This window comes from Nicotiana sylvestris, chromosome 8 (assembly GCF_000393655.2).
Source record: "Nicotiana sylvestris chromosome 8, ASM39365v2, whole genome shotgun sequence".
Classification (NCBI taxonomy): domain Eukaryota; kingdom Viridiplantae; phylum Streptophyta; class Magnoliopsida; order Solanales; family Solanaceae; genus Nicotiana; species Nicotiana sylvestris.
In genome coordinates, this window is record NC_091064.1 from 211,445,159 (window position 1) to 211,460,778 (window position 15,620).

Below are 15,620 nucleotides of genomic sequence, written 5' to 3' on the forward strand. Positions count from 1 at the left end.
GCTAGTCTTCTCAATTAAAAAGTTGAAGCACTACTTTCAAGCTCATGTTGTCCGTTTTGTTTCTAAAGCAAATCCCATTAAGTTCGTGATGTCAAAACCTGTACTTAGTGATCGACTAGCGAGATGGTACCTCCAATTTCAACAATTCGAGATTTTGTACATCCCTCAAAAGGCTGTAAAAGGACAAGCATTGGCAGACTTCTTGGCAGATCATCCGATACCTGATGACTGGGAGCTAACTGATGAACTACCTGATGAGGACGCAATGGTCGTTGAAGTTCAACCTCCATGGAAGATGCACTTTAATGGTGCTGCACATCGTGGGGGAGCCGGGGCTGGCGTAGTATTTGTCACTCCTCAAGGTGAAGTCTTTCCCTACTCTTTCACCTTGACACAACTCTGTTCCAACAATGTTGTTGAATATCAAACATTAATACTTGGGCTTGAAATGGCCATTGATATGAAGCAATTGCAATTGCAAGTCTTTGGTGACTCCCAGTTAGTGGTTAATCAGCTTTTGGGTAGTTACGAGGTCAAGAAGCCTGAACTACGCCCATATCATGATTACGCAAAAAAGTTGATGAGGTGGCTCAGCGATGTGACTATTCAGTATGTACCAAGGAAAGAAAATAAGAAGGTTGGTGCTTTAGCTGCTCTAGCTTCATCATTACCCCTGCCTGACCAAGCGCAAGTTACCGTCTACGAAAAATGGGTAGTACCGCCACCAAATGAGGTCGAAGGTGAAGAAAATAAACTCAAGCAACTTGTTGCTATTTCTGAAGTTGAGAAAGAAGAATGGCGACAACCCATTATCGACTACTTATGCTATGGGATACTTCCATAAAATATAAGGAGAAGGACTGAAATCCATCGTCGTGCACCTCTCTTACTTTACTATAAGGATACTCTATACAGAAGGTCGTTTGAGGGAGTACTCTTGCGATGCCTAGGAGAAGAAGAAGCTCTCCAAGCTTTGCAAGAGGCACATTCTGGGGTATGTGGGTCACACCAGTCCGGACCAAAGCTCCACTTCCATATAAAAAGGATGGGATATTATTGGCCAACGATGGTAAAAGATTGCTTGGACTACGCTCGAAGATGCAAGGCTTGTCAATTCCATGCGAAATTTATTCATCAACCTCCTGAAATATTGCACCCGACTGTTGCATCCTGGACATTTGACGCTTGGGGATTGGATGTTGTTGGACCACTGCCAAAGTCCTCTGGTGGACACCTATACATCTTGGCTATAACTGACTACTTCTCAAAATGGGCTAAAGTTGTTGCTCTTAAGGAAGTAAAAAGGAAAATGTTGCAAGTTTCATCCGAGTAAACATTATTTATCGCTTTGGCATTCCTCGTTACATAATAACGGATAATGGAAAGCCATTCGATAATAGGTTGATGAACAGGATTTGTGATCTCTTTGGCTTCAAGCAACGTAACGCTTCGATGTACAATGCTGCCGCCAATGGTCTAGCTGAGGCATTCAACAAGACTCTATGCAACTTGTTAAAGAAAGTTGTCTACAAATCCAAACGAGATTGGAATGACCATATGGAAGAAGCTCTATGGGCATATAGAACGACTTATCGCACGCCAACACAAGCGACTCCTTATTCACTCGTTTATGGAGTCGAAGCCGTCTTGCCACTTGAGCGTCAAATACCTTCATTACGACTGCCTATTCAAGAAGGGATCACTAATGAAGAAAATGCTCGACTTCGATTAGCAGAGTTGGAAGCTCTTGATGAAAAGAGATTGGAAGCTCAATAGAGTCTTGAATGTTATCAAGCTCGATTGTCTCGCGCCTTCAATAAAAGAGTTTGTCCGAGATCCTTTCAAGTAGGAGACATGTCCTTGCCGTACGAAGACCCATAATTACTTCCCATAAATCTGTAGGGAAGTTCACTTCAAAATGGGATTGGTCATATGTCATACAAGAAGCTTATTCAAGTGGGGCTTACAAGCTGGTTGATGCAAATGGTGTGAGAATCGGCCCTATCAATGACAAGTTTTTGAAGAAGTATTATCCTTGAAGTCGCCACGCTCCTTGACGCACGAGCCTAAACTGCATGTTGCTACACTCCTAGCCTGCAAGAGTATAAACTGTGTACGACCCAAAAAAAAATAGTCCGCTAGGTTGAAAATCTTGAAAGAGGCGGCCTAGGCAAAAGTTAGGATATAAAAAAGTCCTCTAGGTTGAAAGTCTCGAAAGAGGCGTCCTAGGAAAAAGTTAGGATGTAAAAAAAAAGTCCGCTAGGTTAAAAATCTCGAAAGAGGCGGCCTGGGCAAATCTACCCAGTCTGAACTACGGTATGACTTGATCCTCTTCACCGAGGTACGTAGGCAGCTTAGAGTTTCATTCTAAGTTCAGTCGCACAAGTTCAAAAGATACATATTGCCCCAGTTGTTGTCCGAGTGAAGTATGGAGGAATGCAAAATCAAGCTGAAATGTCATCCTCTTGTGGAACTTTGATCTCATTTGATTTAAAAGGGGCAACCCTCCATGATAAATTGATATCTTCAAGTCTGTCGGTACTCAAGTTGAAGTCCCCAAGTTGAAATATTCAACTCCGTCGGTCTTCAAGTTGAAGTCTTCAAATCGGCCGATCTTCAAGTTGAAATATTTAGGCCCTCCAAGTATCAGAGTTGAAGTCTTCAAGTCCGTCGGTCTTCAAGTTGAAGTCTTCAAATTCGCCAGTCTTAAAGTTGAAATATTTAACCCCCCAAGTTGAAATTTTCAACTCCGTTGGTACTCAAGTTGAAATCTTCAACTCCGTCGGTCTTCAAGTTGAAGTCCTCAAATCTGCCGATCTTCAAGTTGAAATATTTAGGCCCTCCAAGTCTCAGAGTTGAAGTATTCAAGTCCGTCGGTCTTCAAGTTGAAGTCTTCAAATTCGCCGGTCTTAAAGTTGAAATATTTAACCCCCCAAGTTGAAGTCTTCAAGTTCGTCGGTCTTCAAGTTTTAGTCTTCAAATTCGCTGATCTTAAAGTTGAATTGTTTAAGCCCTCTGAATCTTCGAGTTGAAGTCTGCAAAGTCCGCCAAATCTTCAAAGTTTTACAAGTGTTCAAGTCGTTGTTGTCTTCAAGTTGAATCTTTATAACTTTCCAATCTTAAGGTGGACATATAAGTCCCTTTGCACCTTAAGTTGGCCTCTTCGTGGGTTTGTCCTTTAAAAGGAACTATAACTTTCCAATCTTAAGGTGGACATATAAGTCCCTTTGCACCTTAAGTTGGCCTCTTCGTGGGTTTGTCCTTAAAAGGGACTATAACTTTCCAATCTTAAGGTGGACATATGAGTCCCTTTGCACCTTAAGTTGGCCTCTCCGGTAGTTGGGCCAGGGCCACATTGAGAGTAATCTCCCCAAGAATCGGGCCATTTTGAGAGTCATCTCTCCAAGAATTAGGCCACATTGAGAGTAATCTCTCCAAGAATCGGACCATTTTGAGAGTAATCTCTCCAAGAACCGGGCCACATTGAGAGTAATCTCTCCAAGAATCGGGCCATTTTGAGAGTAATCTCTCCAAGAACTGGGCCACATTGAGAGTAATCTCTCCAAGAATCGGGTCATTTTGAGAGTAATCTCTCCAAGAATTGGGCCACATTGAGAGTAATCTCTCCGGTAGTTGGGCCATTTTGAGAGTAATCTCTCCAAGAATTGGGCCACATTGAGAGTAATCTCTCCAAGGATCGGGCCATTTTGAGAGTAATGTCTCCAAGAATCGGGCCACATTGAGAGTAATCTCACCAAGAATCGGGCAAGGATAAATACTTATCCCCTCACACCCCAAGATTATCTTCTTCATGCGTGGATCATCTTGTTGAACAAGAACATATCTTTCTCGCTTGACCTACAAAAAAAAGGAAAAAAAAAAAGACAACAAAAAAGAAAGCACGAGAAAAAAAAAGAAATTACCTTCGCTTTAATGCTTCCAAGTCCACAAAAATAAACTCAAGTGGCTCGCAAATACTACGAATTGATGCTCAACAAATACAAGCACGAGTTTATATAGATTTCTCAAAGCAGCTGGACAAGAGGTTATTTCGATGTGGGACTGGGATCAGATACAATAAGGCGGCTAAACATTCCCTTATTCGATTCAGACTCGAAATTGGCCTCATATCCTCTCAGAATTTACGTTTCTTGTGTTGTAGTTGGAATAAACCGGGACTACTCCAAGTAATTGAATTTGTATCAAATGTGGAAGATAGCAGCAAGCACTGGCAATAAAACTAAAAGTATATGATTGTGGCAATAACAATGCCACGTAGAAGTCAAAGTGTAATCTCAAGCCTAATGATTATATTTAGAAAAGATTATTTTGTTGGATTTGGAGATTCTTTGGTAACGTTGGAATTCAAGAGGTCCTTTGGTAACGTTGGAATTCGAGTAACAAAAGTTCCAAATTCTCAAACTAACATGGCCTCGCTCAATTTTGTTAATATATGAATTTGATACTAAAGTTCCCAAGACAAATTTGTCTCAGCTCGTTGGGTCAATGAATTAAATTGTCGAAATATACTATATTATGGAAATTTTAATTCAACCTCGGATTCAAATTTGTTATCTTTGCTAGTACTTCACGACTTATCTCATGGATTATCGTATCCACACTACGACAAGCCTTGAAGTAGGGAGCATTTGTAGGCATATAAATTTTATTTAAATTAAATCCATAAAATAATTTGGACTATATTTTAAATTCAAGATATATTGGTCCAAATAAATATTATGAGCTAATATATAAATGAACTAAGGGGAAATTACCCTCTATAACCCCTCAAAATTTTAATAGCCCATGTTTTGGGACACTTACAAAAAATGGCCCTTCGGCCCAAACATATTGCATATGGTAGCCGAAAGGAATGAGCATGACAACACAAGTGCTTGTAGCTCAGTGGATAGGGTGTGTATTTCCTAAGTTGAAGGTCGCATGTTCGATCCCTACTTGGTGCGATAGAGCAACCCTTTTTTGCCTTTTTAAATTGTATTTTATACTTCTAAGCTAAGAATTGAATGAAATAGTAATGCATGTCATATACGAAATGTCTATTTTGTATATTTTTTATAATAACATTCTATTTTGTATATTTTTTTGCATAGTGACAGTCTATTTTGTATAGTTTTTGTATAGTAACAGTCTATTTTGTATAGTGACAGTTTATTTTATATATTTTTTGTATAGTAACATCTATTTTGTATATTTTTTGTATAGTAACAGTCAATTTTGTATATTTTTGTATAGCGACAATCTATTTTGTATATATTTTATATAATGACAGTTTATTTTGTATATTTTCTGTATAATGACAGTCTATTTTTGTATATCTACTGTATACAATATGTATAATGATAGTCTATTTTGTATAATTTTTGTATAGTGACAGTTTATTTGTATATATTTTAACTTTATGCATAGTTATCTCCTCTCATCTTCCTCTCATTAAGAGACCAGCCACCAGCATCCATGGCCTCACAGTTGCCGAAAATGGTAACAAGATTGCCGGAGTTTTAAAGTTTCAGGCAAAGATCTTCAAAATATTAATTTCATATTCACAGAAACTATAAGAGAAAATCAGAGAAAGAAGACAAGGCCATGAGAGTCGTGGTTGGCAGAGTTGCTTCTTCAACGACGAGGACACCGGCATCCATGGCCTCACAGTCACCGAAAATGGTAACCACAATATTATAAAAACAGTAAAAATTGTGAATCAATCAATTAATTATGTCATAAAACACAAACTAATGGAGATTTAGAAAAACCAACACAAAATTGAAATTGAAAAAAAAATATACTGGGTAGATTTTGGTACCACGGTACTATGTTTTGGAGCTGGTTCGAAAATGTAATGTGTTTGTGGTTCAAAAGTGGTTTCTTGATTATGGGGATGGTCAAAGTTGTAGTCTTTAACAGGTTCTTGAGATCTATAGTTATAGAAATTTATGGATTTGATGCGTTGAAGAATAGAAGGAGATCTAGTGAGTTTAGTGGGTTGTTGCTCTTGTTGTTGTTGTGAGTGATTTTGTGAGTAACCTTGTTCTTGTTTGGGAGGGTGATTTTGTTTTTGGTTAGCCAAGGAAGAAGTAAAAGCAATGGTACCAATCATGACATTGAGAAGAACAAAAAGGACAGTAGGAGTGTGGCATAAAATTGACGGCGTGAGAGAGAAGAAGAAAGACAGTAAAGAAGAAAGATAGGGATGGGAGGCGACGGCTAGCGCTTGTCATTATTTTTAGGCTATAACTTGTATGGGTCAATTTATGGGGCCACCGGTTGAAATTTGTTTTGCCCGATGGGCTATAAATGAAATTCTCTCATGAATTAATTATATAGGTCCAACATTTATGGATTAAATAAATAAGTCTTAATCTATTGGGCTAAAGTGATGAGCCCACTTAATTAAGCCCAAGATGTTATCTTCCTAGAGGCCTAGTTTGGTGCCATATGTCAAATGACGTGGCGCGCCAAGTCAAACGAATAGCCAATAGGATCGTGCCATGTGTCAAAATGACAAGGCATTCCCAGTCACACTAAACGTCCAATGAAATCGCGCCACGTGTGCAGTGACATGTTATGGCCAATCAAATGCGGCCATGCCACACTTCAATTTGATTGGCCGGAAATAGTTTGTTCTTATCACAACTCCTTCTTTCCACAACTATAAATGGGGGTCTTCATAACTCAGAAAAGACACCAGAAGTTATAACAAGAAGCAAGAGAGAGCTCGTGGATCAAACGCTGCAAAGTTCTCTACAAGTTTCAAGCTTCAAGCAATCAAGTTCAAGTTCAAGAAATCAAGTTCAAGCTCAAGAACGAAGAACAATTCAAGTATTCAAGATCAAGAACGAAGTCAAATCAAATACAAGGCGTTCAAGATCAAGGCTACTTGTTTGTTGATAAAATTCGTGGCAACAATCAAAGTGTTCGTGACGGATAAATCAAATTACAATTCAAGATCAAGCTCAAAGGCCCTTGAATTTATACTAGAAAAGTAGAATCAGAGGAATCATAGAGATTGTAACACTCAAATATTTGAAATAAAATATCTTGATTTTATTTTCTCGACCCAAATTTATTGTCTACAAGAATTATATGAAGTTATTTATTTATTTACTTGACTTTTCAATATTTACTTTAGACCCTGATTAATCCGGATTCACACCAAAAAAATTTACTTAGAGATTTTACTCTCAAGACTCAAACTCAGAAACATTTGTAAGAAAAAGGCACCCTAATTTCCAGAATCATCAAAGAAATTAGGCAAGAATATGTGTATTAATTTTTCTTACTCTATTATCCTCACCATTCATTCCCCTTGCCCTTTGATAAAACAAAATAATCCACTAATTAATTTTTTTGCCCCGTCTAAGGCCCCTCTCCTTATTATGGTGGGGACCTTACTCTATAAAAAGGGGGGTGAGGGCCACATTTTAGATCCATTTTCTTACACAATTTGTAGGACCATTTGTGGTTACTGCCACTACCATATTATGGTCCACCCACAAGAAAAAGTCACACTCCTGCCCAAAATATGGTCACCCTCCTTTTCTCACCTTACACGTGTCACCATCTCACTCCCTCTTTCCTTATATACCTCCTCACTTCAACCGTCTGATTCATCCTCCATAAACTTCACTTCCTCCATTTCAGCTCTAGTTTTCTTGATTTCTCTTAACAATTTTTCCTTGTTTATTTCATTGTTTTGAGTGAAATAGTTTCTGGGTTTTCAGTATAATGTCGAATTTTCATGACCCAGATGATGAGTGTGGCACCTCCGAGCTTAGCAACGGCGCCGGCGGCGATCCAAATCACCGGGAAAAGGATAGCGATGAATTTTCCGATGAGAAAAAAGTGGTACTTTCTGCTTTGAAACAAGAACCCTTTGATTCCGATCATCACACTTTCGTTCCGGCAATGCCTATGCCGGTGGCTACCACCACCCCACGGCGGTCTTCCACAAAGGACCGTCACACGAAAGTAGAGGGCCGTGGTCGGAGGATCCGAATACCTGCCACGTGTGCAGCTCGGATCTTTCAGTTGACCCGAGAACTGGGTCACAAGTCGGATGGAGAAACTGTTAAGTGGTTGCTTGAACATGCGGAGCAATCTATTATTGAAGCTACCGGAACTGGAACTGTACCGGCGATAGCGGTTTCCGTTAACGGGACGTTAAAAATTCCGACGACCTCTCCGCCAACTAATCGAGAAAATGACGAGAACAATTCTCAAAAACGTAGAAGAAAATCATCAACAAATTCGGAGTTTATTGATGTGGGGAGTTTGAATAAAAATGTCGCAAATGTTTCACAATTTGCTCCAGTGACGCCGCCGCCAGTGACCTTAGCCGCTGGCGTCGCTCCTCCACATGAGCTAATACCCGTATGGGCAATAAATAACGGGGGCGTGATGATACCATCCAATTCATTTTGGATGATACCAGCTACGCCCCCACTAAATGTTACCAATAACAACAGCAGTAATAATGTCATGCAGTATCCTCAACTATGGACGATCACTCCTTCGGTGACACCAGTTTTTAATTTGGCCGCAGCTGCACGGCCAATATCATCATTCGTGGCAGCTACAGCCGCAAATATTAACGGTCCGCCACCAATGATGGAGGCAGGACCGTTAAGTACATGGCCTAAAGTTGGGTCGAACAAGTCTAGCATGGCACCAGCTAGCTTAAGCTCTAGTACTGGAGATAGAAATAACAACAATAATGATGTTAAAGCCCATAAATTGAGAGATTTTTCGCTTGAAATTTATGATAGAAAAGAGTTGCAGTTTATGGGTAGAAGTGGAAATCAAGTTACATCTTCAAAACCATGAAGATAGAGACAAAGTTGAGCTAAATATGCTCAAGACACTCTGTACAAATTAGAAGATATTTGCTATTCACTTTTGTTTCTTTTATTTTGTCAAAACTAATGTTAGGGGTTGAATGATCTGTAATCTCTTCACAAATTTCCAATAATCAAAATAAGTGTTAATGAACATGGTATCCTTCAGCTTTATCATATATTATATGGTTATCATTATTTTTTTTGATTGTCATAAGATGTTTATACCACATCAATAGGTGTATAACGTATGTTATTTGTACATTATGCCCCTTTACCAACATCAATAGGTGTATAAAAGTAAATCTCTCATGTGTCAAAAAAGAAGTGGGGTTATAAAATTAAAAATAAGTTTGTAAAGAGCCACAAACCCAATTGAAACCACTGTTAGTATATATTTTTACCTAATAAAATTAACATTATGTGCCGAAGGAAAGAGGAAGACCAATCAAAGTTGTAGTTAAAACAAAAACAAAAAAAAAAAAAAAAAAAAAAAATTCACTTCTAGCTTCTAGCTCGCTTAGCTTAACGTAAGTTGCTTGGAAGATTTTCTGCTTTATAGAGCCATAAAGGAGGTTATTCTCCTCTATTGGCCTAATGACTATTTCTTTGAAGTGGAGATCAGATTACTTTGAAACTAATCTGCCTACTTAGTGCGCCACTGCAATTAGGTGAGACATAAATGTCATTTTTGCACTTATTCGCATCATTTGGTCTTTTAATAAGAATAATATTAAAGTGAATTCTCATATGCAGTTTAAGTGGACGTTTGGACATAAAAATTGTAAAATTCCGGAAAAAAATAAAAGAAATTTCAACTGAATAGTATTTGAAAATTATAGTTGTGTTTGGATATAATTATATGAATATAATTTTGGGTTATTTTTGAATTTTTGTGAGTGATCTGAGTGAAAATTAGAAATTTTATGGCCTATCGGGCTCTACGACACTACTTTCAAAGTGGGATACAAGTTTTTTAAATAGTCCTAACAAAAATGAAATACTTGTTATACATGAACAATAGAACTTCTTTAATATAACACATTCCGTTGTCTTATATATCCAAGATTTTATCTCTTATTTTTACATAAACAAAGGCAAAGCTCCCCTTCAATGTGTTGAATTAATATTCTAATTTTAGGATTAATCAGATAGTGTTGTACAAGAGGAACGATGTGTTTTAAATTTAATAAACTTAAGTGCGACCTAGATCTAGTTTTGGGAAATGAGCATAATTATAAAGTGAGTTCTGAAAAGACTGGTTTAAGTGCAGTGATTAGTGGGTTAATGTTGGAGACGTGCACGTGAGTATCGCACGTGTAAAGTGGATTAAAGACTTCAGAAGGGTGGGTCCGGGCTTTTTTCATGGATCAGCTTGGGTTTGCGTGAGTGGTATCCATGGGAGGTGGGTGTGGCCCACGGCCCACATCTTCTAGTGGGTCAAAACTCCACCAAAATGGAAGCTTCTGGATCATATATGCAAACCAAGTCTTCTCTTTCTTCACGTTAAACACACCTCTAGATATCTTTTGTTTGTTTATATCGGTAAAATTGCACGGGGCACTCTATTTCGTCGCCCCTATTTAATCTATACCTATTTTTTTTAAATTTTTTTAATTTATACCTACTTTTTAAACAACTTCAGCTCCATTTCTCCTCCTTCTTCTTCTTCTTCTTCTTCTTCTTCTTCTTCTTCTTCTTCTTCTTCTTTCTTCTGTTGCTGTTGGTGTCGCTATGAAACTTCAGTTCATGAGATGATTGTCATAAATATGTTTATCGAATTATTTAAAAATAAATTATAAATAATTACGTAAGTTAGTAGACAATAATTTGTGAATATTTTCACGTACGTAAGTTAGTAGACAATGATAATTCTATTCTTTTCACATTTATTGTTTCAAAAATTTATGATTTAGATATTGTTGGCAATCTGATTATTTATCTAGTATGTTAGAAAGCTTTTTCAAAAACTTCAGCTTATATAGTGCTGAAGTTTTTACAAATGAACTAAATAACTTCGGTATCTTCTGCTGAAGTTTTTGAAAAACTTTATAACAAAACTAATGAATCCAGGACAAAAAAACTTCAGCTTTTAGTGTTGAAGTTTTTACAAATGAACTAAATAACTTCAGCATCTTCTGCTGAAATTTTTGAAAAATCTTATCCAGGACAAAAAACCTCAGCTTATTTAGTGCTGAAGTTTTTATAAATGAACTAAATAACTTCAGCATCTTCTGCTGAAATTTTTGAAAAAGTTTAATGACAAAACTAATGAATCCAGGACAAAAAAACTTCAGCTTATTTAGTGCAATTACAAACAAAAATTTCAGCAAATAAAGAACAAAACTTCAGCTACTATGCTTAAGTTCAGCAATTACAAACAAAAACTTCAGCAAATAGAGAACAAATCTTCAGCTACTATGCTTAAGTTCAGCAATTACAAACAAAAACTTCAGCACACTTGCTACTTCAGGCTCGTCTAGTAGAATGCTGATGTTTTGCGTGATTGTCTTTGCTACTTCAGCCCTTTATGCTAAAGTTACGCGAAAAAGTGGGTACGCGTACAATTTTTTTTTGCAAAGTGGGCACAAATTAAAACGTGACCCAAAAAGCAAGTATAGATGCAAATGCCCCTTTATATCGCAAATATAATATTATTTTTTATATCACAATCTATGTTGGAATAATAATCTCTGAATTACTAATCTCGAGATAGAAATATGGGCTAGCCAATTTTCGAATTGATAATTAAAAAATAGTCAATATTTGCAAAGTCATTAAAAAATAATCATTATTTTATGTGAAGACAAAATCTTGGCGAAAAAATTCTTTGCAAACATAGAAAAATTCAGCATAATATTTTGTATTATGAAACTCTAGCGTATAAAACTCCAGCACATTGTACTGGAGTTCAAACTTCAAAGACACCTTATATGCAAATGCCAATATATTATGCTGGAGTTTAATTTGTAAAATTTCACATTCCAGGGTATTCTGAACCCTGGAATTCACATAAAGGATATTCTGAACTCCAACACATTATGCTTGAATTCCATATGTATAATGTTCGAACTCCAACATATAATGCCAGAATTTTTTTTATATTTTAACTTACGGTTATTTTCTCCATATTTTATTCCAGCATAACAAAGTGGCTAAATTTCTATTATTTTTAAAATTGTGGCTAATTTTTAATTAGAGGTTGTAAATTAGGCTAATTTTAAATTTCTACCAAGTTTGTCTCCCTAAGTCTTCTAAGAAAATCAACGTTAAAATTAATACTAAAATTTAATCCAAATTTATTTAGTTTAAACCGCACATAATTTGTGTTATATCTTGTATATATTATTTTTAATCCAGTAAATTAAATATTTACCAATAAAAATACCTCAAATGAATACGTTTTATTTAATTCATGTATTATAATTCTGATATAACTTATTTTCCACTCAAACAACACTAATAAAATTAAGACATTCGAGAAGAATATTCTGCTAAGAAGTATAACGTGGATGGGCTGTAGAGTGTAGTTTTTCTTCAACAAAGTGATATTCTTTTTAGTACTAATAGAGTAGGAAGAAAGGAAGCTCACTATTTTGTCTATTTAAGATAAGAAATGGAGTAAAAATAAGAAGTTACTTTTGTTTATCATGTGTTTCTTATCAATTCTTGAAGATAAACTATTACAATATAGTAGAGTTGTGCAGAGATAAATTCAAAATTTAAATTTAAGGAGTTCGATCTTTAAAATTCTTACCTTAAAACTTAATATATTTATTAAATTATATGTTCAAATCTAAACTTTTTTGAAACTTTAACAACTGTTTACATATATATCTATACCTTATATCAAAAATACTAAATTCAAATGAATCCATTACTTATGAGCTGGTCCTGAGTTGTGTAATCTTTAAGCGGATTATTTAAGACGAGATTAGGTCACTTGATCATCAGATCTATTACTATTCACTTGACTAATAAGTTGAATATTCATAACTTACGACATTTTGTATATCTAATGGTTTATAATTTCTTATTATCTCAATTTATTATAAGAAGAAAATAAGAATGTTAAAATTTAAAAATTTTATACAAAAGATAGGTTGGCAAGAGATGGTGGGATTGGGGTCGAGGGATGAAATGGGACCAGGGCGCGTGCTTCAAGGTGTGTGGGGCCCTTTTACGTAGAAGACCGCTCAAATCATATGTCATATTTTAGGAGTATGGCCCATCACCTTAAGGTGGGTGCGTGAGGTAGTGATTTGGGTACAATAACAATAGCAGTTCCATATTAATCGGTTTCATTCCAATCGATGAGTCGAGATGGCTTTCTCTCAGCCACTAGTGGCAAGGGTCTAGGGTTAGTGTCAATCAATAAAAAAATTCAGTATGGTCCTACGTAGTGGAATTTGAGGAGAGTAGTGTGTGCGCACCTTACCCCTATCTTGCGGAAATAGAGAGATTGTTTCTAATAGAGCCTCTGTAATAAAAGCATAAACACTACATTAATAAAGAGAAAACAAGAAGCGCAACAACGAAAAGTCACGAAAAACAACTGGATAGTAAGATGATCGAAATGAAGGAAACGACATGTAGTCATAGAAATCTAATACCAACAGTATACGGAAGTACGTACCAATACTACTGGTATGATAAGGAGAACACTAAATTAACTAATATATTATCCTAATTCTCGACTTTCACATCTTCCTATCAAGGGTCATGTCCTCGGTCAACTGCAACTGCGCCATGTCTTGTCTAATCACCTCTTTCCAATTCTTCTTCGGCATACTTCTATCTCCTTAGGCCCTCCAATGTCAATCTCTCACGTCTCCTGACCGGAGCATCTGTGCTCCTCCTCCTAACATGTCCAAACTATCTAAGCCTTGTTTCTCGCATCTTATCTTTAGTAGGAGCGACACCCACCTTGTACCAAATAACTTCATTTTGAATCCTATCTAACCTTGTGTTCCCTCACATCCAACTCAATATCTTCATCTCTGCTACCTTCATCTTCTGGACATGGGAGCTTTTGACTGGCCGACAATCCGCCCCATACAATATATTCGGCTTGATTACCACTCTGTAAAACTTACGTTTAAGTTTTGCTGGCACCTTCTTATCACGCAAAACACTGGAAGCAAGTTCCCATTTCATCCATCCCGCCCCAATACGATGTGTGACATTTTCGTCGATTTCCCCACCCTTTGTATATAAAATTGATCATACGATGTGTGATATATATATATATATGATTTTTTTTTTTAAAAACAGCAAAAAATATACTTTTCTCTAATTTTAGAGGGCTCTATTAGGGCTCAAGTCCTGGAGCGGTCCACTGGCAACGGAAAGTGGGCTCTACTTTATGCCTTAAGACACGGTCGTTGGACCAGAGGAAAGACGCACTCGACGGCTAAAATTTGATGGTGGGCCATTTTGTTATTGTTGGACCACCACAAATTAGTCGATGCCACGATATATTACATACGTTGTGTGGGTCTGTGGGGTATGGATTGTGTGGGGCCATGAAAGTGTGAACTCTTCAGTGGTCCCACTATGTGTATGGCTCGTGTCCATGGACCAACTTGCACGTGACTTTCAGAATATGAATAATTAACCTAAAAATATTGTGGGGGGAAAATGTATTCATGAAAAAGTTGATAATGCAATGTTAATAGTTGCGCTTTTGCTATTAGTTATGCTGAAACAAAATACTCGTAGTAAAAGCAAGCATGGTTGTTTGTCTGTGTATTAAATTCGCCAGAATAGCATGGGCTAGTTAGTTTCGGATCGGTAACTAAAAAAATAGTCGGTGTTTGCAAAATCATTAAAAAATAGTCACTATTTAATGCGGAGATGAAATTTGGACCAAAATACCCTTAGCTGGAACACGAAAAAAATCCAGCATAATATGTTGGATTATGAAGATTCTGCTTACAAAACTCCAACAGTTCAAACTTCAAAGACACATTGTATGAGAATTCCAACATAATAGTTTAACTTATAAACGTTTAAATTATAGCATATTATGCTGGAGTTCATATACATGTATTTTGAACTCCAACATATTATGCCGGAACTTTTTCGGATTAACTTAGGGTATTTTTGTCCAAATTTTATTACTGCATGAAATAGTGGTTAAATTTTGACTAATTTTCAACTACCAATTGTGAATCATGCTATTTTTTTTTATCTCGTATTAAATTCACGTTAACTTTGGACAACTATATGTAATTATTTTTAAGGTAACCTCGTAAGATAAAAAAATCATTAATACCAGTCAATGTATAGAAGTTAAAATCTTCTTGGACAATTTAGTGATTTTTGTCCACCTTGGCCTATTTAGTTAGGTGAGTATAAGTCAACATACATAGTAAAAAGGCAAGCGAGACTGTTTATCTGTCTATTCAAATCATTAAACCAGCATTTTCAAGAAGGTTGAGCCAATTGTTCAGATAATTGCGCCAAGAATGTTTATTGATCAATTTGCTCTTGTAAACTAACAGTCCAATCAAGATGAGTAGTTGATGGTTAAAGATAGTGAAGATCTTTAGGATAAGCTAGTTGAATATATTACGTTTGAGATACCTAAGACTTATAGTTATGGACAAGGCAAATTCATATATTATACTAGGATGGGTAGATATTCAGTATGAATACATACAAATCTTTAAAAAGTTTCATACATTTGAAAAAGTCATATGAAGTACCTATAAAATCACATCCAATTGAAATGTGTAAGGTCAAAACAAATGAAAGATCTATAAT

General features: G+C 36.4%; 2 protein-coding genes across 2 annotated transcripts; both read left to right on the top strand.

The window, feature by feature from the left end:
* The first annotated feature begins 265 nt into the window (after positions 1-265).
* LOC138876306 (uncharacterized) lies at positions 266-844 on the top strand. Its single transcript, XM_070155220.1, has one exon. It carries the CDS (start codon positions 266-268, stop codon positions 842-844), a length of 579 nt encoding a protein of 192 aa, XP_070011321.1.
* Positions 845-7,470: 6,626 nt separating this feature from the next.
* Positions 7,471-9,006, top strand: LOC104246426 (transcription factor TCP19-like). Its single transcript, XM_009802235.2, has one exon. It carries the CDS (start codon positions 7,744-7,746, stop codon positions 8,839-8,841), a length of 1,098 nt encoding a protein of 365 aa, XP_009800537.1. The 5' UTR covers positions 7,471-7,743; the 3' UTR covers positions 8,842-9,006.
* The last annotated feature ends 6,614 nt before the right edge of the window (positions 9,007-15,620 follow it).